Below are 26,965 nucleotides of genomic sequence, written 5' to 3' on the forward strand. Positions count from 1 at the left end.
TTCAATCATGTATATATATTTAATGTAAAATTGCACAATATATAACTTATATACATTTTCAAATCTATAACAAAAGAAACCGTTTGACTATATACATGTCGATCCGTCTATCATACAGGCATGTTTACAACTATTATGGATTACCTATGTATTACCTATGTATATACATGTATCTACATAGTCATGGGCGATTATGCTTCATATCACACTAATTATGAGCTTTGTACAGCAGATTGACAAGTAAAATGTAAAGAAATTTCGTCAACTTGTATATACATGTACAATTCAATTTTGATTCACGTTAAAACACAATAAAATGCAGGCACACTATTAGACCTATATAGAACAATAATTTCTTGACAGTTTGTTGTGGATACGGTTTAACACAATTGTCCTGATGGAAAGGAAACACTGTTATAGCACTATATACACTGTATATGCAGTACTTTAAAATTCTCAGTTGTTAAAAGTATAAGATGAGTCTATATCTTAAAGCAAACATTCATCAACAGACCGAAAGATTACGTAGATGAATGGCTTAACCCGGATTTCTGGTCTAGAAATTTCCGGTTCCGCTACATTTTGGAATTTTCCTCCGAATAGCCGTTGTTGTCTATGGCGTACTTTTTCTTCTGTTCTTGGTCCCTCTTGGCCTTGTACTCCTTAGACATGAAGAGTTCTTCCACCTCCTCCAGCGTCTTGTTTTTGGTTTCCGGTAAAATGAAGAAGAGGATCGACATCCCCAGAAACGAGATTCCACAGAATAGATAAAACGTACCTGGAAGTATTCGTAGGTAAATTAGAAGATATCATGTAAAGTAAAATCGTGTGAATTTTACACGCACGGAATGCACATGCTAAATACCAACGTCATATCTCTTATAGTAAGAAATTTCCATCATGGTGTGGCGGACAGACGTCGGAGAACGTTATCCGGAGGTGTTGTATGAGCCTACCATTTTCAGTACGATATATTTAATCCTAAAATGATTAAAAACTTTACCTTGATAAGGTTTTCTTCCCTATCGAATAACTTTTGATAGATTTGGAGAAAAGTAAGGATTGTTGTCAATTAGCAAGTGCGTACAAAACTTTTGCCATTTAAATAGTCGACAGTTTCAAGATTGTGTGCATAATTATCTGTCTTTTGTAAATTATTATAATGTAATGCCTGGCAATGTTTCAGACGAGGTTACGGACAGATCTACGATGGTTAGCGATCAAGAATCTTCTAGTTTGGGATGAAACAAATTGTAAAGCAGTTTAGCTCAAGTCCTGTTTTAAAGTGCATGGCATGAGAAACAAAGAAGTAGTTCAAATCTGGAATTAGATTGTGTAAAACAAATTGACCCAGAGTTAAAATTTTCTGCGTTAGAAATAGTTGGACATGTAAATATATCACTAGTCGTTACTGTTAAAAACTGTTAAAGTAATTTCACCCACTTGTGATGTCATCAGATTTTGCAAATCAATGATTTATATAGATTTATGCATCATACGAAGATATTATTTTCTTTTTAGTCTTTTGTTAAAACTAAAATATTTCAAAAGTCTAAGTTACAGATGGATAATCAATGCTATGTTTCAAAGTATTGAATCCAAAGGCAATAACTTTGTTTTTATTGATTTCTTTATCAAGTCCATTATGCAATATATTTCCTTTATTTTTTACAGTCATTTTGTATATTTTTGTAAAGAAACAGTTTCATGAAATTGTTATAAATACTATGATATCGTTTAAACCAGTTTTTGTGAAATTTTGATAATGCTGTTAAAGGAAAATTGCAATTTTCTGACGTTGATATAATTATGATTCTGTTTATGTATGTCTCGCATCTTAAAAAGTGTGATGACCTATATATTTCATGTAGGTTTACGTCATTCTTTATAGGACATGCACTGTCAGAGACACCGAGTGAATGAGACATCGAAAACGGACAAGAGAGAAATTTGCTTTGTGATTGGATCCGGTAACGTGGGTCTGTTGCTAATGAGCATCTATCTATTCACTCAAGACTGCTGCACGTATTCAAAATAATTATTTTGCTTTAAGAAAGGGTCTAAAAGTACAAAATTAATGAATTCAATTTTAAAAGATATCTCAAAATCAACAAAAAAAAAAAAAAAAAAAAAAAATCAACAACAACAAAAAAAAAATCCCACGAAGGAAATTATATCGAATGTTTTATTCCGTGTGCACCTTCCTGGCACGTGAACAGTGCCGTGATCAAGTTTCCTTAACGAGCACCTGTGTCACATGTTGCGAACGTGGTGATCAAACAGCTTCATTTAGGGGGTGGAGGTCATGTATTATCATAGAACTGTTTTAACAAACGACGACCAATGGTCTCTGGACGGATTGCATGATCGAACAGGTGAATTTAAAATTCTCCTATCTTGAAACATCAGAGTCCGAGGTAAGATTGTTATTCAATATGATCACCTTAAAAAAGTACTGGAGACTCAATCTAATTATTATAAAATACCAAACGGTATTCTGTTCGAAATAAGCAACTAATACTACTCGACAATAACTTCAAAGTTATGGTATCTGTCAAATCTATCATTTCTAAACATGTCTAAAACCTTCCTATTTTCAGAATAACATTTAGAAATGAGCATGAAAATAATCACCTTCCATACAAATGATGATGTATATTTAATATGAAATTTACATTACTTCATCAAACATGTACATAGAATACAACAAGCTTAATATAGGCATGATTCATTCAAGACTGCTACATGTACTGAAAATAATTATTTTACTATTTTGCTTTTTAAAAAGTCTTAAAGTGTAATCTAACGATTTTAATTTTAAAAGAAATCTCAATGTTAAAAAAAAATCCCACGAAGGAAATTATATCGAATGTTTTATTCCGTGTGCACCTTCCTGGCACGTGAACAGTGCCGTGATCAAGTTTCCTTAACGAGCACCTGTGTCACATGTTGCGAACGTGGTGATCAAACAGCTTCATTTAGGGGGTGGAGGTCATGTATTATCATAGAACTGTTTTAACTAATAACGACCTCTGGACAGATTGCATGATCGAACAGGTGAATTTAAAATTCTCCGATCTTGAAACATTAGAGTCTGAGGTAAGAATTTTATTCAATACACTCACAATTTTTTTTTAAAGTACTGGGTAATCAAACTAATCATTATAAAATACCAAACAGTAGTCTGCTCGAAATACAAAATTAATGCTACCGCGGATAGAAACTTAAAGTGATGGTATCTGCCGAATTGATAATTTCCAAACATGTCTAAAACCTTTCTATATTTAAAATAGCATTTAGAGATGAGCATGCACGAAAATAATCCTTACCCATTCAAATGATTGATACATCTGTGATATGAATGTGCATTTCAAGAAAGTACATTCATCAATACATAGACTAAAACTTGCAGTAATTTTTGTCCGCGAAGCAATACTATGGTCATTAAATTTATTTTTGCAAAGACTTGTTATCATGTATTTTTTTTTTTTTTTTTTTTTTATAAAATATGTTTTTAAAATCAATATTAAAGCATTTACAAGTCAGTGCAGCTTATTTTATGTGAAGTACTATTTGGGGGGGTGGGGTACATTTACACCTTGAGGAACGATCTCACCCTAATAAACAGAGATTTCACTCAAATTATGATGTTTAACAGCTGTTTAACAGAGTACCCTATCAATTAAAACGATTTTTAAAAAGAAAGAAGCTGTACGGATTTTTCTAGGGAATTAAGAAGGTATACTACATCGTCACAATGTCTGACTGTCTTATAAAACATGAATGAAAATATAGATATCGGCAATATCTGTGTATTCCTTTTAGATTTATTTGACTGATTGAGTAGCTCAGAGGTTGGCATGTCAACTGCTGAGCTGCATTGCTGCTTAACCCACAGACACAATGAGGCCGACCGTGAGTTACCGACCATGGCTGATCCGTAGATCGTGGGTTCGAGTCCAGCAGCACTTTTAATTTTTTTCAGATTACATTCTATTAAAAATGCATTTTCGGACTATATTAAGTAGATCTGAAAGTGTTCATTTTCAAAATATTGTTGTACATATCTTCCACATCAAATTCTGATGTAGCATTCCTCCTTAAAGGGGCTACTCTATAAACATGGTCAATTAGGATGTTTGACTCAAAATCTTACGATATCCTTCAAAGGGAACTTCAATCATGTTACGGCAAAACATTATCAAAGCATCAGAACCTCTGATATGAATTGGAAAGAAAGAAATGTCTTGCATGGACCAAAATGTGTATGGAGCGTTTTGCAAAATTTAATCTTAAGCTATCTATTAGGAAATCAAACTAAGATTGGTTGAATGTTGTAATCGAATAAACAACTAATTACACGGTCCGCAGGTTTTACGGTTGGGACTTTTAAACGTAACGCTACTTTCACAAGTGCGGCTGTGCAGCATTATATACTCAGCAATAGCGCCCTCTATACGACAGGACGGTGACGACCATTGTATTTATAAATAACTTGAAAAATACCTACTATTGACTCCATTAGAGGACTGATGGTGCAAAGTTGTTTTTTTTATTATCAAAGAGAGTACAATGCTATAACGTTTTATAGGACAGTGTTTTATTTTTATATAATCACTCTACCAAATGGTGATAAAAAATCCATTAATTCTGTTGTGATTCTCCTACGGAGGTTATTAAACTGTTCTAACGAGATGAATTGCAGTATTTTGTTTACGATGTCGCGATAACGATGACTTCGTTTGGCCTTGAAATTGAATACGGACCATGGTCATTATAAGATAGGACATTTTTAAGTGTGACATATTAAGCGAAGCTGACCAATTATTCTTCAACCTTACTATTGTTAGGTATGCATGTGGACATCTGATGATGCTGAGTTCGTGACAAATTCTCCCTGACAAGTGCACCTATTCTCTTTAGGAAGTGTCCATTTCTCTAAAGAGAATAATGTGCACCCTTCACGTCGACATGCATGCATTATTAGGTTAATGATATAGTGTACGAATAAAATAAAAAGTGAAGGGGCTAGTATTTCGGAAATAACAGACTAATTAACCAACATAACAGATCGAGAAATCCAGAGAGTATGACACCATCATGTGTCAAGGATTCACAATGATAATGAGAGTGCAATATGATAGTGAAAGTAGTGACATCATTCTAAGTGATAGTGAAAGTAGTGACATCATTCTGAGTGATAGTGAAAATAGTGTCATCATCACGTGTCGAGGATTCACAATGAAAGTGAAAGTAGTGCCATCATCACGTGTCAAAGATTCACAATGAGAGCGAGGTTAGTGTCATCATCACGTGGGAAGTATTCACAAGGATAGTGGAAGTAGTGTCATCAGCACGTGTCAAGGTTTCACAATGATAGTGAAAGTAGTGTCATCATCACGTGTCAAGGATTCACAATGAAAGTGAAAGTAGTGCCATCATCACGTGTCAAAGATTCACAATGAGAGCGAGGTTAGTGTCATCATCACGTGCCAAGGTTTCACAATGAAAGTGAAAGTTCCACCAACCCGTGTCAAGGATTCACATATAATAAGAGTGAGGTCAGTGTCATCATCACGTGGGAAGTATTCATAATGAAAGTGAAATTAGTATTACATGTATTATTACTTGTCGAGAATTCACAATTAAAGTGAGATTAGTGTTATTATCACGTGTCATGGATTCACATTTATAGTGAGATTAGTGTTATTATCACGTGACATGGATTCACATTTATAGTGAAAGCAGTACACTGTCACTATCAAGTGTGACAACCTGAGTTAGAATGTGAGGATCTAGATACCATAGAAAGGGGATATTGCCCGAGAGTCCACAATGGGTAAGCAGGTGTAAGTAAGGAATAAGGTGCAGCGATTACACTAACCTATGTTGTAATACAGGTATAATACGACCATGATATCAAATTTTACCAGTAAACTATCATGGCAGTGATCAAACTACCCGACATGTACATGTGATATTGATATTATGATACCGAGTTGTACTGATTATGTAATACAGACATCGTGATCTGAAACTTACCGATATTGTAACAGAGATATAATGTATTTAGATATCGTGATCTGAAACTAACCGATATTGTAACAGAGATATAATGTATTTAGATATCGTGATCTGAAACTAACCGATATTGTAACAGAGATATAATGTATTTAGATATCGTGATCTGAAACTAACTGATATTGTAACAGAGATATAATGTATTTAGATATCGTGATCTGAAACTAACAGATATTGTAACAGAGATATAATGTATTTAGATATCGAACTTTACCAATATAGTAATACAGTCAGATACAGTTTATCATGGTGAAAGGTGAAGATAACGAACAATGATCAATCTCATGACTTTATAAAGAATACAAAATTAAGGGTTGGACAAACACGGACCCTTGCATATAACAGGTGGGGGGATCAGTTGCCTAGGATGAGTAAGCATCCCCTGTCGACCGGTCACACCCGCCGTGGGCCCTATATCCTGATCAGGGAAACGAAGTAATATCTTAATTTATGTCGTAATACAGAAATACCTTAACGGTGATCAAACATACAGCTATTGCAGTATAGATATCATGACAGTGATTACATCGACATCAATATAGCGATTACACTTCACTATAGATTGTTCAGCAGATAGAGTAGAGTGATCCACGTTAAACTTACATGTTGTACAGCGATGTTTGTCGATATTGCAATACAGACGTTATAACGTTTATAGTGATCAAACTCTACCTATAATGCCTTACATATTCTGTAACTTTAAACCCTGTCCCATACAACATCATCAAATAATATAAATATGACACAACAATCAAATTTGCCGATATTGTGACACTGATATAATGGTGTCTCATCAAACTTACCGATATTGTGACACTGATATAATGGTGTCTCACCAAACTTACCGATATTGTGACACTGATATAACGGTGTCTCACCAAACTTACCGATATTGTGACACTGATATAACGGTGTCTCACCAAACTTACCGATATTGTGACACTGATATAACGCTATGTGATCAAATTTACCGATATTGTGACACTGATATAACGGTGTCTCATCAAACTTACCGATATTGTGACACTGATATAATGGTGTCTCACCAAACTTACCGATATTGTGACACTGATATAACGGTGTCTCACCAAACTTACCGATATTGTGACACAAATATAACTCTATGTGATCAAACTTACCGATATTGTGACACTGATATAATGGTGTCTCACCAAACTTACCGATATTGTGACACTGATATAATGGTGTCTCATCAAACGTACCGATATTGTGACACTGATATAATGGTGTCTCATCAAATTTACCGATATTGTGACACTGATATAATGGTGTCTCATCAAACTTACCGATATTGTGACACTGATATAACGCTATGTGATCAAACTTACCGATATTGTGACACTGATATAACGGTGTCTCACCAAACTTACCGATATTGTGACACAGATATAACGCTATGTGATCAAACTTACCGATATTGTGACACTGATATAATGGTGTCTCATCAAACTTACCGATATTGTGACACTGATATAACGCTATGTGATCAAACTTACCGATATTGTGACACTGATATAATGGTGTCTCACCAAACTTACCGATATTGTGACACGAACAAGTATGGTAATTTGATGTTATACATTAAAAACATTAACATTTATTTCGCCATATATATGGCAGAGCGATGAAATTTACTCATGCCATATTCTTTCGCAATGGATGGAGAAAATGCGCCTACTTACCGTATGTTGTTATATTCTTTAACAGTATGAGAAAGGTGAATGAGACTATGAGGTTCCCAATCCAGTTAACACACGTAGCCAGTGACGTGCCCGTCCCCCGGGCCCAGAGAGGGTAAATCTCCGAATTAATGGTCCACGGATTGGGACCAAGGCCTGATGTAAGAAACATACGAGAACATGTATTCTTCACTGGTAATCAGATTTTGATATATTACTTCTTTTTTAACCTTTTGGACATGCACATACGGTTATAACTTCATCCCTCAATCAATGATTCAATATGGTTATACCATCACACTAACTATACCTATACTCTCAAGTATTTATGTTATATTCTTGTTTATCTGATATATTATACTAATAACATATTTTACTAATAACATGACATGTTCTGAACCAAGGATAATTATACAATGAAGAAAAAAAACATCTTCTAGGCATACGAACCGGGAGCAAATGCAATAACGAACAGTGCCAGTCCTAGGACGGACATCCAGGAATAGTCTGTGGGACAGAAGTCGTTTGCCCAGTCGAATTGCTGGGTGTCATAGTTCGTTTTGTTACACAGTGTTTCGTTGTACTGCGTGATAGTATTGTTCTCGGGTTCGGCATACCGTTCTGGGTGTTTTGTGTTTACATGGAGGCACCATCCCGTGCTAAGTTCCTTTCCCTCCTCCCAACAAAACCCGCATTTGTCATCTTTTATACATCCGGTACAGTGACTGAAAGGAAACCAAATGTCGGGACATATTTTCGATTTTTATGCTTGAAAGAACTCGTTGCGAATCTTTTTCTTTTTTTTTTCAATATGAAAACGTTTTGTTAAAATGAAATATAAATGTAGAAGACGTCGTTAAACGTGTTTTGCACTATAATACGATGTATCGTATGGCCGTTTTGTTGTTGGTTTTTTGGGAGTGGTGGGGGGGGGGGGTGGTGGCGCATTTGGGCCTTCAAAGTATACCGTTAATTTTTATGGAGCATCAAATAACATATACTCATATAAATGAAGATATCTTTAATCATTTGAAGCAATATTTATTTGAGAGCAATGGTTAATTCAATGCGCACATCAATTCAATTGTTGCTCTCACCACTGAATTCAATTGACGGGCGCATCAATGTGGTGGAATTATAACTGAATTATTGGCAATTTATTGCGCGCATTAATTGAATAGATGCGCTCTAAAATTCAAGTGAAAAGAGCAATAATTTAATCATTGCGCACATTAATTGAATTGATGCGTGCATTAATCAGAATCATCGCTCTCTTTAATTGAATTGTAGCGCACATCAATTCAAGGATTTTTTTTGTAAGAGAACAACAATTCAATTAAAGTGCGCATTATATAGTTCAAGAGAATAATTACTGCTATCAACAATTCAATCAATGCGCTCAATAGACATAAATTATTTGAAGATGTCTTTAAATTGGATTCTTGCGCGCATCAAATGAATTAATAATTTAAGATATCTTCAATTATTTGAGTTTATGCTAATTTGGCACTCCATATGATTTCGATGGATAAAATGTTGGTGAACTCATATTCATTTATCTATAAGATGTATATGTATATACTGATATACTTAAATTTATCATTTATTTAAAAATGTAGGCATATCTTTGGAAATAACCGAAATAGGCCAAACTAATAAAAATCAAAACTCGGCTACACGATGGATTCTTACTCGTATTTAAGATGGCAGTGGGAATAATTGTCCAAATGATGGCTGATGCGAGGAGAGTTGTGTTCAGCCAGATAGAACCCGGTACCCAGTACGACCAGCGCAATAATGATACCTGTGAAGTAATACAATATATATTATATTATTGTGAATACATTTCTATGGTATGGAAATCAATGAAGATCCGTGTCTGTTACATTCACGTTACATTACCCGGTTTCCAGTTCTATGTGTCTGATAACAGCCGTGCTAAGTGCTGTGTTTGTAAATGATCATAGACTTCATACCAAAGATGTGAAAACAAATCTGCTAACAGTAAGAACACACCTACCTACAAAACTAAGCAGCGTGAGGACCCGTCTACCAGCCTTCTCCACGGCGTAGACACCGATAAACGTACACAGGAAGTTAACGGAGAACGGAATACAGGACAGCCAGATAGCCAGGCTGGAGGGGAAACCGGACACCCGGAGAATACTCCCACTGTAGTATCTATATATAGAAACAAGCCGTGCATGTTCGATTGTGTAGTCGTCAATCTTTCTACCCCTCCAGGCTACAGTGTATTGATTTTTAGATTATACATATATTACATTCTTTTTGAAAAGCCAACCATTGAAGTAAAGTTCAGGAGGCAGTTATAGACACATTTACCAATGTTTATATACAGTACAAACAAGCTATACATGTACTCCTGAAATCGAACTACTTAAATTCATATAGCGCTTGTTATAATGTATCTCACATGACAGTGTTAATTCCACAAAGCTGCTGGAAAAACTGAAGAAGACATCCTAGGATTAATGCCCGTCTGACGGGCTGCGTCTTCACCATCAGAACGAAACACTGGAACATGTCTAAAAACATCAAAATTTCAGGTTCAGTTTTAAAAATGAAATGGCATCTGTACTGCTTACTGCACTGTATATTGACTTGTACATAAGTCCTGAATAAATTTAGTCAATAAGTACTGTTCTAGTATAAATGGTAAAATTGCAATGATTATTATGAACCCTTTTATATTGCGTCGTTTTCTTACTAAGGACGCATTCTTAGCGACCGACACAGTGCCGGGACTTGACACGGAAACTTACTATACTTATTTTGTTCCCTAGTTTCCTCCACCGATTTCTCTATCTCTGCCATTTCTACATCCACATTGTCCAGGTTCCTGATCTTCTTGAGATTTTTCCTGGCCTCTTCCAATCTGCCCTGCCCCACGAGCCACCTCGGACTCTCCGGCAAAAATAGGAATCCGAAAAACTGGATAACACTGGGCACACCAGCGATCCCTAACATATACCTTAAATATGGTTAAAAAAAGAATTGGTAGAAGTGTACGTATAATGGGCATTCAATTTTGACTATATGTTGTAATATAGTTACAATCTAATGTTCGTTATACTAATGTTTTGATATCCTGATAGCAGGAGTTTTAACAAATGTTTGGGAAACGGTATATGATATACCCATCACAAGCTTATGTGGGGTGTTTTTCTAAGTCGTGAGTTGTAAAACTTTACTTAAGATATTATCCTTCATCATCAAGCTGTAGTATAATTTCTTTTGTATCGTATGAATAAAAAGTCAAGTCCAATCAATTTTTCAATACCTATACAAATATCATGTAAAATAAGGCCCTCACTTGAAATCAGAGGGACTAATCATGTACCCTCCATATAACATTAAATTCAAATAAAGTGACAAAACTCTTACAAGGGCGATCGAAATCGATTAAAATTGCAAGATGATTTAGAGCAACCCCAGTAGAAGCTACACAGCAAGTTTCACTTTAATATATGACAGAAACAGGAAACCCTGAACGGACGGAAGGATGGGCGGGCGCACAGACATCGCTGTACCAAATACGTCCCGTTTAAATATGGGCGTATAAAACTTGAAAACTTGAACAAAGCAACAACAAAAGTAAATTATGGTTGTATCTTCAATGTACACATCACAACATTTCACTTAATTCGGAAAGTACTGAGGAAAATTTATCGATATTATTTTATTGTGCAACCTACCTCCATCCGTTTTCTTTGTCTTGGCTAAAAGCCCCGGCAATGATACTGGACAATAGGATACCAATTGTAATGAAGAGCTGGTTGACGGTGACTAGAGATCCACGGATGTGGGAGGGTGCTGCTTCAGCGACATAAACAGGTACAGACATAGAGGCAAACCCTGCAGGACACCAATTAAATTTATATAGATGCTCTTTATTTAGTTAGTTTGAAATTCACAGCTGTTACTTTCTTATGTTTAGGGGGAGTTTACTTAACGAACTAATTTACATGGTATTCATGTACAGTGCAATCAAAACTGTTTAATGATTATTAAACTACATAATATATGCGATTTATGAGACGTAATTCACAATATTGACAATACAAGAAACGGATACGTTGTACTAAAATAAACAGATACATTGTACTGATATAGTATAGGAATAAATGGTACTCATTGGTGTATTAAGTGTTCTATTTACATCTATTGGGAATCTACCGAATTCAACTTCGTGTAATATCGAGAGGGACCACACCTGTATGTCCACATAGTAAATCTAATCAAAGCGACCGCATGCATGAAATGTCAAAGGTGGACGTTTTTTAAAAAAAAATGTTAACACCCTATCCGTTTAATGTAAATTAAGAAGTTAAGGTTTCAATTACTGGTACTTAAATATTTGCTGATTCTAGATTTTTCTGTACCCTGGGACATTCGATTATCATGAATCCATCAATCTCTGTCTAAAAATTCAGACGTATGAATTATATACAAGTGTGATAGTTATCTGCTAAATAGGTAGTACACTTGACATCTATAGTTTATTTGACTAATTTGGAATAATTCTGTTTCTAAGTGAACAAGGCTTTCCTCTGCAAGTGCCCTCCGAGTTTGTTTGCTGTACATTTAAACAACAGGCCTGCTCGCTTTTCAGAAGAATACATGCAAACACGGACACCTGAACATAATAACACACATTATCATATAGTTCTTTTTTTTTTTTCGAGATGTGTAGATAATTATGATATGCGATTTATCAACAAATTTCGCAAATCAGAAACAGAAAAAAAAATTCAAATAAAAAACTTGAAAAGAATTAAAAGAGCTATGATTGATCAAATGACCGTATTCCCCACCAGGGCGTTGGACATATTTTGGTCACCTAACAGTCTGTCTGATTCCCTGGTACGTTTGATTTATTGCCGATCAAACAAGCACCAGACAACATCAATCGCTCCATGGATTTCGTACGTTCAACTGAGGATTTCAGACGAGGGAAGATAAGACTGTGCCTTGCGATTTTAATCCGTTAAATCCCACATTTGTCGATGATCCTGATTCAAAGCATATTTGAACGTAATTCTTAAATCTATCAATAATCTAGCGGTAGGCATAATTTTCAATGTAATGACTACTGGTTCGAATCTTTGTCAAGCAAGTTAACCTTAATCATTGCATTTCAGTATGTATCGAGCTTTCTCATCAGAAAGCGAGATTTACACAGACCGGATTCGACTCGTGAACTAAGATCCGAAAACCGATATTCATTCTACAGACATAATAAAGAACTTGAGATTGATCACTGTTCGTTATCTTCACCTATCATTGCAACAATAGCCGTCACTAAAAGAAAATAAATGCAATCTAAAAACCTCTTAATACGGAGAAACATCAAATGAATTTATTGGTTGAATTTAAATTTCGATTATTACTCATGGTCCACGGTTGACGTTACGGTAACAAAATCTCGGTTTTGGACAAATGATTCTGTGCGTGGTTTCGTAAGCCCCGTTACTTGTAAGGACTTGCAACTTCCGAATTGTTCACATAATTGGTCGGGATATTAATTATCTTATCGATAAGCTGGGGATACGTGTTCGAGTGTCCGTCGTGATGACAGGTGTTATCTGAAAATAAAATCTCTGTACACATTAAATCGTAGGACTATTGATAAGGAAGCCTCAGTGACGGCTTTGCTTACACAGTTGGGAATCTGTTATATTTCAAGTACTGTTTTTGATATTGTATCCAAGTACAGGGCCGAGATGACTTCGTTGATACCCCAATAATACATTTTGAAGAAGGTCTGCGTAATTTTGATTGCAAATTAATTAAACTGGATACTACATGCATAGTTCTGCTAACAATATGACGCATGCCATTCATACTGCAGTTCACGAAATGGCTGACAATATGACGCATGCCATTCATACTGCAGTTCACGAAATGGCTGACAATATGACGCATGCCATTCATACTGCAGTTCACGAAATGGCTGACAATATGACGCATGTCATTCATACTGCAGTTCACGAAATGGCTGACAATATGATGCATGCCATTCATACTGCAGTTCACGAAATGGCTAACAATATGATGCATGTCATTCATACTGCAGTTCACGAAATGGCTGACAATATGACGCATGCCATTTATACTACAGATAAAATGACATCTATACACTGCAGCTCATGAAATACCGTAGTTCATGAATTGGCTAACAATGCTTGTATTACCTGTATTTTAGTGTAAGATATGTTAATTTGATATCTACTATACAGGTGTAACAATATCCCGTGTTTTAAGTCTTCCTATCTATATCATGGCACCTAAGTCTCTGGATTAAGGAATATTGATGCACCACAAGTTGAGGATGTCCAATAACTTCTTATAATCAAGAGATTGTGATCGACATAAAGACTTATCATATAATTACGGTATTAAAGGGGGTATTTCTTCTTGTAAAGGCCGAAAATATCGCCCCAAAAGAAAGGTGTATCATGGATAGTAACATACATTGATTTTTGAGGGGGGTTTTGAGGAAGGTATTTTTTATTTGTATTCTTTTTTTATTGGGGGAGGGGTGTTTGTTAATTTTTTTAATGTAATAAAACTTACGTCAATACTGTTTTCTGTTTTAGACTAGTTACACGATACTAGTATTCTATTATAGAAACATTACACACTTTTCAGACTTTAAAAGACATATTTCAGGAATTTTATGCTGAAATAAGAAGGCCCTCGCCATTTATAAAAATACTATAGGTTAATTCTTCATTTAAAACTTTAACGGATACATTCTTCTGTTTGTGCAAAAAAAGGTCGTAAATAAGGAAAATTGATACACTTGGGAAAATTGAAGAATAGATCATTTATTTACCAATTCCAGCGCCAACGACCAACCGTCCTATCAGAAGAACTTCTTTTTTGTCCACTGGCGACACCGCCATTATGATAGCTCCGATGGTGAATACGAAGCTGGCCAACATGATGACCTTCTTCCTTCCGATCTTGTCCACTAAGACTCCGGCCAGTAGAGCAAACACGGCTGCGGCTCCAATGGTGGAACTGACGATTGCACTTTGCCAAATCTCACTTAATGAAAAGTCATCTCGAATTAGGAGCATAGATCCCGAAATGATCCCCGTGTCATAACCGAACAACAATCCTCCGATGGTGGCGAATATTGTCAGAATTATCACATAAGTTTTGGAGCCCGATTCGTTGCGCCGATCTTCTTCCATGTCGATTTTTTCGCCCATTTTTAATTTGGTCTGGAAAAAAGTTTTTGACAATTCTTTTTGGTTTTGTTATGATGAAAGGGGAAAATGTTAGTAATTAAAGTCTAAAACAATAAATTTCGGTGCTGAAAATTGGAAGTCTTCTTTAATCCATTAACACTATGGCACTGTCAAAGAATTGCGTTTTCCCGACAAAAACGTCGTTGCTCTAAAACTGCAGGAATTCCACAGGATCGATATTAATAACCGGGAGAAATGACTATCAGGATCACAAATTAAGACAAGAAACAACCCCCCTACTCCCGAGTCGAACAGGGTCAACTAATAAGAAAACGGGTTTTTATCTTCGACAGGTTTACTTATATACCTCCCAGTGATAATATACCCGTTATCTAAGGGCCCGCTAAAACAGCCATTACACGCATATATTTGTTTTAAGGAACGGGTGTATGTTTTCGGTTTATTTTTACTTAATCATGCTTTTAAAATGAAAAACAGACTAATAAACAAAACATTAGAAATCCCAGCTATTCTATGACGATATATAACACATACATACGTGTTCATATAATCATTAGCGTGAACAGGATAAAGATAACGAACTGTGAACAATCTCATAAATCCTATAAAATACTAAATCGGGAGCAGGGCAAACACGAACTGTTGAAAAGACTAGAGAGCATCTCCTGTTGACCGGTCACACCCGCCTTGAGCTCTCTGTCCTACCAAGTAACGGCTATTCAGAACTATAATGTGTAAGACAAAAATATCAGTAGGGAAGAGCAGTTGTTACACTTTTACTTCTGAATTCCAATTTTTTTCTCAGTTCCGCCAGACATGTGCTTCTGTTGGTAACATTTCTAAACAGTACTTGCGTTCTGAGTTTTACTACTGTTACCAGCGGCCGTCACCGGAAACCAATTCTTACTATAATCAGCGATACCCAAACGGGTGTCAATCGTAAATTCTACACAGACATTCCACGACAGTAGATAATTATACCTTTTCCTTTTCCGTTCCCACAAATATCCCCCCCCCCCGAAGTTTATCATCGCTGTGATTTTGAAGGATGGCGATGATTTCTGTCACGACTGCGAGTCAAACAATACATGCTGGGATAGACTACTGTTGTAAATACCGTAGTACCAATGATACAGAAATATAGTATCGGCATATTAGAATTTAATTTCATTTTGAGTTATGCATGTTCAGAAGTTGATAATACTTAAGAAAACGACTTTATGAAAACGTGTTGATAAATTTCCTTTAATATCATCCGAATCAGCATGGTGATGCATGTGTTGTTAGATTTTCCTTTTTATAACCAGCATCAAAGTGGGAATATCACTTATTATCACACGAATCGACATGGGGATGCACGCGCTGTGTGCTGGTGGTGGTGGGGGGGGGGGGGGGGGGGGGTATTCAACATAAATTGTTGTTACCTTGCCCTTCGTCACTTCTTGATGAAGAAGTACACGTAGCTTTTGCTAACATTTTGATCGCTGGATAAGCGGACAGTTATCATACTGACAGGGACATGCCGGTGTTAATATCATACTGTTTGAAATCCCGTACTTTGACTCTGCACTAAATACTTGACTGTCCAATCATTGCACTAGCGCACCTTTTCTTGTTATCTCTTTACAGTTTTCTGGAGTGTTATAAAACCGAAGATGATTAAGGTCACCATCAGTAAGCTGGTTAATTGGTCGTTTAGGAGTTTTTCGTTGATATCGAGATTTTTTTTTATTCATGAAGTGCAACAAATGTTGACTTATGATGGACACTCGGGGTATCTGGCAGCGGGGGCTGTTTATTGTGCTCAAGCTTTCCTTGATTCTAGACTGACAATGTAAGCTGATGCAACGCACAGTGTAGCGATGAAGTACACGTAATATAGCTAAATACAAACATGCGTGAGAATTTTTGTTTGTTTGTATTTTTAGTACTGTATCTGACAATGAGCTGACCAAGGGTGCTAATTCTTTCAATCAATGGTTTTTATAAAACATGATATATCAATTTAATTTAATTTTTGTGTTAAAAAGTTGTCATAATACCGAGTGCTACAATCCCTACTTATCCTAATGACTCGGGTATCTCGCAGCCGGGAATCGAACTCGGACCTCCCTCTCTCGAAGCGAGCAGTCTTTCATCGGAGCTATCGCGGCGATATTATACGTCACGAGAGTGTGCGCAGGAACGACCACTGAGGAGAGTATCTGACATCCTTAATCTCTGAATTCAATATCGGTTATCTCAGCTACTTTAGTATATGTAATGAATTATTTAAGTAGTTGCAATACTATTTGCGTATGATATGAATATATCTCATGATATCAAATAGAAAGAGTTGCATAATTTTCTCATAACAAATGGTTCCTGGTTTGTTTATTTTGACATTGACTCACGTAATGCTATTTGTCAAATTCGATCGAGAAATTCAATACACAATGTATGACAAATCTTAAGGAGAACACAGTCTGAAAAAAAAAAGAATTTGAAATTGAGTGCAGTTTCTCAAACTTCAACCTTCAACAATTCACCTTGGCTTTAAAAAAAGTTAAATTCGCCAAGAGCAATGATTTAAGTATGACACGTGATATTGTCTGTAAACCCGTTGTTTGATCTGCAAAAAGTTATCTCAAAAGCTTGGTTTTTTCTAAAATCAAATGTATTACATAACAGTCAAACCAACGCAAAGATACTGAAGACTTGACAAGTGTACAAACCTGTATCACTAATGTATTTCTTTACTAAAATTAAGGCGGAATAACACTTCAGAGGAAATTTTTATGGACGAAATGTGGAAGATGTGAACAATCTCGAAAACCTGAAAATTTAACTTCTTTAGTGAAAAAAATATGCAGTTACTAACAGGTAATCACCCCTCCCCCCCCCCCCCCTCGATCTTTAAATCGACACCCTCACACGTTAACCCACTAAGCTACCTGATTATAGACAATAAGAAATAAAACGAAAAACGATGTGAAATGAATTGCTGATGTATATATATTTTTGATAATTTTCCCATTTTTGTTACGAAAGGAAGTCGGCCATTATGCCAGTATGCTATTACGCTTTAAGCTGAGATAGCGGTGCATACATGCACTCATCATTACGGACGATTACAGAGGACCATCGATTCTTCAGGTAGACGTCAATGCTATTTACAAAATCACAATGAACATTCATCAAATTTGTATTCCGGAAGTGTGCTGAAGACCAAAAGAACTTCGGACCTAACGTGAATTTTAACATCCGTGCAGAAACGTGCGCATGTATTGAACATGTGGATGCTGTGGTATCGTGTGGGTGGTAGTAGAGATATACTAGTGTCTCGTGTATTGTTGTCACAAACATCTAAGACACGTGACTGCTGAGACATATTGTGAAGTACTCATTTTGATGTCTTTTCTTCTATCTTTGCTCAGGGTATATGTATACTAGAGGGAATATTGAGAAATGTTATCAGTACATCTATTATGATAGTACAGTTCATGTACACGTACATATAGTAGGTCAGTCATTGACTGAATAATCCAGGGTTCAAATTAAACAGGACTCGCATAGCTAGGTCACGTGGTGTAAACGACATTCCGGATCTGACCTTTCAGGAACCTATAGAACGACAACCAAAGTATTTCCATTTATCTCCTAGATAGTAATTTTGTATACGTTTTCAATGCTGGTCTTTTAATCCTGTTGACGCGAGTCATTCGCACCAAGAAGTAATTTACCTACTACTTTTATTTTGACCAATCACAGTACGACATGATACTGAGGGTAACAAAGGTCAGCTGACCAATTATCATCATTAAGAGAGAGAGAGAGAGAGAGAGAGAGAGAGAGAGATTGATGTGATACACCTGCATTGAGCTATGTCATATACATGTATAGGGTTTAGTTTAAATAATATTTATTCAATGTATTTATGACAATATCTAATTACAAAATAAAGTAACATCGGAGATTGGAAGCAAGTCATATGATGAATGATGTAAATCCGCTCTAGAGACTGATGTGAAAAAATCATAGTAAATTATAAGTGTAAGTATATGTTGTTACTAACGCAGTTGTTTTATACGTGAGACAAAATAAAAATAAAGTGAAATGGAATATACACTTTTTGAGTAGGACAAAATAACTTCACTGAACGATATAGGTACAAGACAGACACTTGCAGCTGATCAAATACATCGTTGGTCGGTAAGAAAACATAAACTTGTAGTGTAGGGTTTGTGTACGTAACGCATGATATAATGACATTTCTCGTGCATTTCTTACAGTATTATATATTAGGTTTATATGCCATATCGTTCGGTACAGTACCCGTAAAGATAAAACTCAAGAATGTGATGAATAAAGGTCATCAGGTACAGTTTTATGTCATTTTTATAGAGGCATTTTAGATTGTTAAAATACTGCCTTAATCATTTGATTTTTCTTTAATACAAATATACCGCTTTTTCATATCAAACACATATTTGCAAAACTAGAGTCTTTATAGAGCAAGACAAAACAAAATGCCCTGTCACTGTGAAGCTGGGGCTTATGGTAGAACATTTTCTCATGAGAGCAAAAACAAGAATATGTATGTACTTGTTCGTTTACACAGATTCTTAATGAAATTCTCGCACAAAGTATCTGCCAGCGTTTTTACACAGTAGCGAAGACGAATTAGAAGATAAAATGGGCGGCATGCAGCAACGTGCTTAGGTTTCCATCGAACGCAGACACGTGTCGAGTTTGGTCACGATTGCACCCACATAAAACATTATCGATTTCATACTTCAGGTAGTGCATTATCTGTTAGTCAAAGACATCTCAGATGTAGATTGTTCTCAAACTTTCAACATTATAATGCAAAATATTTCTTCTTCTCGTCCTTGTACTAATATACATGCACGCACGAAATTCATTTTTAGATCATACTAAAAACTAAGATCTTTAAATTACCCTCATTCGTGTAAAAGTGCATTAGAATATAGAGTATACATGTGCATGGATTTTATGCAAATGTCTGCGAAACTCTGAATTGAGGTCTTTGCACGTTTCATTTTTATAGCGTCATTGACGTGGAACTTCTCAATTAGAAAATGAAAGTAAGTCAAGCACGAGAAGATTCCCCCATGTAGCGCTAATTCAAATATTCTTCTTGTTATTCTCTCTCTCTCTCTCTAAGTTTCCGATAGAATTGAAAGTAGAATGTAAATATAAGAAATAAATTTCATTTTAGAAAATACATGAGGGTATGAACTGTAACGCTTAGCTCCGGCATACGTGCCATGAAGTGTTGGAATAGAATATTAGTAAACAGCTTTCTTTCCTATTCCTGTGCAGGACCGATATTTATTCATGCGTCCGTCTTGGTATCGGAGTTGAATCTACCCCACATGATGATGCTTGCATATTCATTTCATGAATTTTACAATATTGTAGTTTTTGAGAAGAACTTTTGTCAAGATTTTCTCTGAAAATTCTAGTATATGAATATTTGACCCCCTCTTGTGGCCCCGTCCTGGTCATGTGGGTCATGGACTTGGATCGAACAGACTTGAATGTTCAGTTTACAAGTTTTCGTTTTTATGGTTCAATATTGAATTTTTAAACAGATAGCCATTTGTTCAATCTTGGCCCAGGTGAGGTAAAAAGCAAGTCTTTCACTGGGTGACCAAAGGCCATCTTATACGTGATTATTCTCTTACGTGTAATGTTGTCCCAGAAATGACACTTAATTCAGTCCATCACGTAATGAAGACATGAAAGTCGAGATAAGTCATAAGATACCAATTAGACCGATGTGTAAACTGCAGTCCACACGTGCTCCTATCTACCGTATAACGCCTTCTGTGTGTTGTAAACTGGACAAGAAAGAGTTAGAAATCAAGAAATTATGTAATATTTACAAATATGTGTTAAATATGATACTGTATCTAAATTGATATACAGCGCTTTACAGATTAAGCTTTGATAACACGTGTTTTATTCAGACCATTTTTTTTTAACATGTACATGTAACAAACTACAGCGTGGGAATCCGGGTTATAATAGGTCCTCAGTACCCCCTTCCTTGTCGTAAGAGGCGACTAAATAGGGCGGTCCTTCGGATGAGACCGCAAAAACCGAGGTTCCGTGTCACAGCAAGTGTGGCACGATAGAGATCCCTCCCTGCTCAATGGCCATAAGCGCCGAGCATAGGCCGAAATTTTGCAGCCCTTCACCGGCAGTGGTGACATCTTTATATGAGCAAAATATCCTCGAGAGGGACGTTAATATTCAATCAATCAATCAAAACACAGCGTATTCTGTATCTATACAACTATATCAGGGGATAAAGAAAAATTTCAAAGAGGAATGCGAATCAAATTTGTACCTTTTCCGCCTAAAAGGGGGAGAGGGGGAATTGAAGACTTCAAAATGGCAAAACATGACCATTTCAGCAAAGTGAGACCTCTAGCGGGAGGCTGTAGCGTCACACATGTACCTATTTTTGTTATACACGGCAATGATCACGTGATTTGAATTCTGTATTGCGTTTCCGCCCATTCTGTGTCTAGGGGAATCCAGATGGCTCTGCGAAAGGAATGGCGATGTGAACCACGGGCTAATGTCGTACGACTGAAAACGAGCACGAAAACCAACAAAATTCGATTTTTATTACTTATGTGTTTTTGACTTTTTACTCCAATACACAACGCATGCTCTGCATGTGTTACAGACGTACACGAGTTCTTTGTTATACCAAGGTAGAAATGAAATGAATACAAAAGTTTGTCTCTTAAAATGAAATCCTACGAATCCATAAATTATCATGAAACACGTTTTTGCATCCGCATCTCTTGGTCAGTGTAACGAAAGGTACCATTAACAGGCAGTTGTATCTATGCGTCCCATGCATGATTTATTTCAGGAATCGGAAGGTTCTATGCCGACAGAAAGAGATTCTTTGTTTCGAATTTTCGGAACATTTCAAATAAAGAGAACGGGAACACGTGTATTTATGAATCTAAAGGAGAGGGACATTTTCTGACCAAATATTTTTGAAGTTTGACTCAAGCATTTTATGATTGAAATCGTTATGAAAAATGATGGTAAAATTTCCCCTGAACAGTGAACAGCTTGTATGTGTTGACATTATTGTAACATTCCTTTACATTTTATCAAGGACAACATGACGGGTTAATTTAGTCCCCCTTTTTGGGTAAACGTACACTTGATAACTCTCAGGAGAACGGGAATCCCCCACTGTAGGCCAGAAACCAACAGTGATAACACTCCCCGGCAACGAGTGACCCCCACACATGTGCACAAAAGTGACCACGTCTTCCGAGTGACCCCCACACATGTGCACAAAAGTGACCACGTCTTCCGAGTGACCCCCACACATGTACACAAAAGTGACCACGCCTTCCAACTTCCACTTCAAATAGGACACATTACAAACAATGGGCTGGTCATTATTCTATAGTGCTGCAGAGAATTTCTCCCAGTCCGGCATCTAGGTCGTGTAGCCAGTGACGTGGCTAGGTTTTAAATATCTGTAAGCAGAGGGTCGGTGGGGGGGGGGGGGGGGGGGGGGGGGGGGGGGGGGGGCTGCTGCCTCCCAGAAGCTGAGGACATTTTTCGTAATATGTAATAAACATGTAACGGAAATATTTGTAAGCACGTGCTTAACAGTGCTACAGTGTAGCTACCTCACTGAGTATCCATCATTTAAACTCTAGATAGATTCTATGTGCGAAATGCGTGTCGTTATTTACTCCCAGTATACCATTTCATTACACTTCATGTCATTTACGCTCTACATAGATTTTTACATATATTTTCTCCAGAACAATTTCAAAGTTTGCAATTCAAAGACGACCATTTCTGTTGTTTATTGAATTATAAAAAAGTTTTTGATAGTTGTTATGAATAAAATTAACGTGTTTCACTTCGAAGGCACGTGTAAGTAAACATCACATTTTATTATTTCCGAAATCTTTCATACTAGTCTGAATTCCGCTGCTGTCATATGCGAGAAACCACCGGATAATGTCTTAGTATAAATAAACAGGTGAAATCAAGAGAACGATGACGTATAGGCCTATATCTCTTTTATTTTAAGAACCCGTGGCTTGAAATTTGGCGTGCAAATAGTTAAAACATTAATCTATGCAAGGAGACCGGCAAATTACGCATATCGCACATAGTTTTAGATTTTTTAGGCATTTGAAGCGAGTGGGTAGTTTTTTATGTTTGTTTTTTTTATCTGGGTCAGAGTTAGACCCCTTTCTATATTTATGGCATCACATTGTTCGGGCCCAAACCGGGCTTAGCCCCTGTGGTGTATACTATATGCATTGTACATAATCGCATACTTGTACATTGTCCGATGTTTACCTTTATCATCCCTGGCTTTGACACAAGCCTCTCTTTCTCCATTTTCCCTCCTCTTCTCCAGAACATTTTTGTATTTCACTGGTAGAAATATGCAATCCTCCATTACATACCTATATTCAATGATGAGGATAAGTTTTATTTTGGTACATGAAATACGAATATCAAATATGAAGGCGAGTATTATGAAATAATGAGAACTGACTATAACAAGTTCAATAAGTAAATGATATAGGTAAAATTATGATTTCTCTCAAAATTTTAATCTTTATTCTTCTGGTAAAATGTTTACTCCTTTTCAAATTTTAACATCTCTCGCTTTCTCTCTCTCGCTAGCTCTCTCTCTCTCTCTCTGGTAAAATTTTTACCTCCATCTTTTCAGATTTAACTTTTATCTCTCTTTCTATCTTGCTTGTTAGATTGTTACCCCTCGCTTCAAATTTTGACCTTTATCACTCTTTCTGCATGTTTAAATTCTTATCTCTTTCTTAAGATTTTTACACCCTCCCCCTCTCTCTCTCACTCTTTCTCTCTCTCTCTCTGACATACCTAAGAATATGAAGTTCCCCCTCAAGTCTCCTGCACATACATATTGTTATCAATAATCAGGTGTAAGTTAAACAGCTATAATAAATAGAAAAGATTGCACACAGACTCAATGTAAACTTTATCAATACCATTAGTTTACATGTACTAGATTATCCATTAATATAACAGCTGTTCATCAGCTATAGGGACATTGTCGTATCGATTGAATTTCGTTGAAATCGCGTATATACTTATACAGATATGATTAACCATGCATCACGTAACCATTGGTGCATTTCTGAAGCCACTCATATTAAGGATGTACTCTACATCGTCATATCAGACGATTTCCTTTTATAACGTGGATGAAAATATAAATATCAGCAATATTTGTCTATTCATTACAAATCTCATCACATAGCTGAGTAGCAAGTCGGCTGCTGGACTGTAGATCGCGGGTTCGAGTTCAGCAGCGGTTTTAATTTTTTCCCCATATTGCTTTTTACTAAAACTGCATTTTTTTGGACTAAATAAAGTAAATTTGAAAGATTTCAATTTCAACCTATTGTTGTACATATCCTCCACTTTTCATCCATTTTTTAAAATGTCTCTGGTGTAGCATACATCCTTAAGGTAGTACTCTACATCGTCACAATGGCTGACTTCCTTTAAAAACATGGATGAAAAAATCGATATCAGCAATATTTGACTTTTCCTTTTCCATTTAAATACCTTGCAGAGTAGGTCAGTAGGTTAGAATACCGACTGCTAATAAAAGAGAGAAAAAAAGAATACCGACTGCTGAACTGTAGGTAGCAGGTTCGAGTCCAGCAGGGGTTTAAAAAAAAATTCAGATTACCTTCTACTAAAACTGTATTTTTTGACAAAATAAAGTAAATTTGAAAATTTTCAACTTCAAAATATTGTTGTACATATCCTCCACTTTTCAACTACATCAAATTTCTCTGGTGTAGCATACCTCCTTAACAAAACACGGAATCTTTGACAGCTTCCAGCGTCTACTGCCCGAGTTACTCATCTTGATACCTGGTAGTACTTCATAAAACGCGGTTATGATTTACGCAAGGAAATAGTTTGTAGTTTGTTTTACGTCCCGTTGAATTTTTTTCACTCATATTGAGACGTCACTGGTCAGTTAGTTGTAGGTGAAGTACCACAAATTTAGACCTATGTTTAGCGCTCAGGGCCGTGGCAGTCAGGGTTCTTTATCGTGCAAACACCTGCCGCGACAAGGGACCTTCGTTTTTAATGCACATGGTAAAAAAAAAAAAAGCAAGATGGCGGCATGATATACCTTGTGAATACTTTATTTACAGGAAGACAATCATTTTTTAGAATTAAATACATGTATATTTAAAACGTCGAGAGCCTGTGCTCGTCTTCCTAAAGCATGTACACTAGCAACCTGAAAACGGCCAGCAACGTCATACATATTGTGATAAACCCGACTGCTTGCTTCCAGCATACGACGCTGTACATTGTGAAATTCATTTAAATTTCAGATCAACCGAGAACACTCATAACGCTGCAATGAATAACCAAGAAAATCGTGATACATTTAAGAGATAAATTTCATTTTTGAAAATTCACGAGGATATGAACTGCAATGCTTCATGAAAAGTGTGTGGGCGTGAAGTGTCGCGGTTCATACCCAGTGTAATCAAAATTAAGACTTCTATATACAAACATCTGTACTGAAATGCGTGGTAGAGTAGCGGAATATACAAATCTTAACTTCAATTTGATCGAGTTCATACCCTCATGGTTTTTCAAAAATGAATTTTATCCTTTTTTATATTTACATTCTACTTTCACTTCCGTCGGAATTCCAAGCCGTTATTACACAAATGTACCATATTTATCCAAATTCATACACGCATTGTTAACAATTTTACTGCATCGCATTCATGAGGAAATGGTTCGGGTTATCATTGTAATTTGTAAAGATACTAAAGACAAAAAACATTGGAAATGTAAATATAACAATTTATTTACATTCAGCATGCAATACATCAGTTTCTCTCTCCCCCCCCCCCCCCCCCTCTCTCTCCATTAGTATCAGATATGATTATCTAACTACTGCATGTAATTTACTGCTTCGACTTCGATCTTTCGGTTTCGGGTCTATTTTAGCGTTATCTACATGAAATCTAAAGTTTACTCATTGATATTACATGGATTTCTATTTTGTTTATGGGAATAATTAAGTGAAGATGAAACTGTTTGGCGCATAAAATGCAATGAAAATATTTCAGTTTAATTGAATAATGCCAGGAAGTACATCTTCATAAGTCGAAGGTTATTGATTCGTTAGGTAACCCATAACTTAATTTTGAAGATGTAGGAAGTAAAACATACTGAATGGTTGTGAATATATATTTTCAAATCTTAAAAATTTCAGGTTCCATGTCTTTTTTCTTTTATTCAGATTCAAGATATATTTCTCTATATCATTTTCATGACAAACCTGGCTATCTACAAGATTTGAAATTAAAACTATCCTGATAAACTGAATTCGAATGACGTGGAACCTACTGTAATCACTACAACACGAATTACTAGTAGTATTTACAGAGGCAATATTTAGTAGTATTTCCTTTGTACTGACTGTGTTCCTCTGGATTATGATGACACCTTTATGATCTACAGCTAGAAATGTAACACAGTTTAACTTGGCGCATCTAACACCTACGATTTAATGAGATAACTGTATCATTAAAACCTGCTCACTTTCGTTTTCGCACATTAACCTGCCTACCGAGAGCGGCGGACTTGATCCTGGATCGGAGAACAGTCCATGCTCGGTTATCAGAACTTATGCTCATTCACGACTGGGTGGAGTGCGACTGCGCAGGCAATCTGTCTTCTGGTTGGTTGGTTTATAATAGTTTCATCCAGTTCACTAGCATCCTCAGTGGAACACAATCCGAGCGGCACGGTCCATGAGCACCAGCATCTGATCTAGGAATCTGTTATGAAACTGTACCCATTTTTCCTCAAACAAAGGTGACATTGATTACTCAGAATTCA

General features: G+C 36.2%; 1 protein-coding gene and 1 long non-coding RNA gene across 4 annotated transcripts; one reads left to right on the top strand and one right to left on the bottom strand.

Moving 5' to 3' along the window:
- LOC125653771 (proton myo-inositol cotransporter-like) lies at positions 1–26,965 on the bottom strand. Of its 3 annotated transcripts, none has more exons than XM_048883377.2 (11): positions 26,694–26,965; positions 23,390–23,499; positions 14,641–15,034; positions 11,498–11,657; positions 10,565–10,773; positions 10,216–10,327; positions 9,802–9,962; positions 9,474–9,585; positions 8,232–8,506; positions 7,785–7,937; positions 1–778 (listed from the first exon to the last, which is right to left on the bottom strand). In XM_048883377.2, exons 2-11 carry the CDS (start codon positions 23,453–23,455, stop codon positions 576–578), a joined length of 1,845 nt encoding a protein of 614 aa, XP_048739334.2. In that variant the 5' UTR covers positions 23,456–23,499; positions 26,694–26,965; the 3' UTR covers positions 1–575. The 3 variants fall into 3 exon arrangements, with proteins under 3 accessions (XP_048739334.2, XP_055999342.1, XP_048739335.2); XM_056143367.1 differs by lacking the exon at positions 26,694–26,965 and adding an exon at positions 23,936–24,011; XM_048883378.2 differs by lacking the exon at positions 23,390–23,499.
- LOC130047818 (uncharacterized) lies at positions 7,853–9,587 on the top strand. The gene is made up of 2 exons (XR_008796643.1): positions 7,853–7,976; positions 9,401–9,587. It is a non-coding gene; the product is annotated as an uncharacterized LOC130047818 (long non-coding RNA).

The sequence above is a fragment of the Ostrea edulis genome, chromosome 7 (assembly GCF_947568905.1).
Source record: "Ostrea edulis chromosome 7, xbOstEdul1.1, whole genome shotgun sequence".
Taxonomy (NCBI): Eukaryota; Metazoa; Mollusca; class Bivalvia; order Ostreida; family Ostreidae; genus Ostrea; species Ostrea edulis.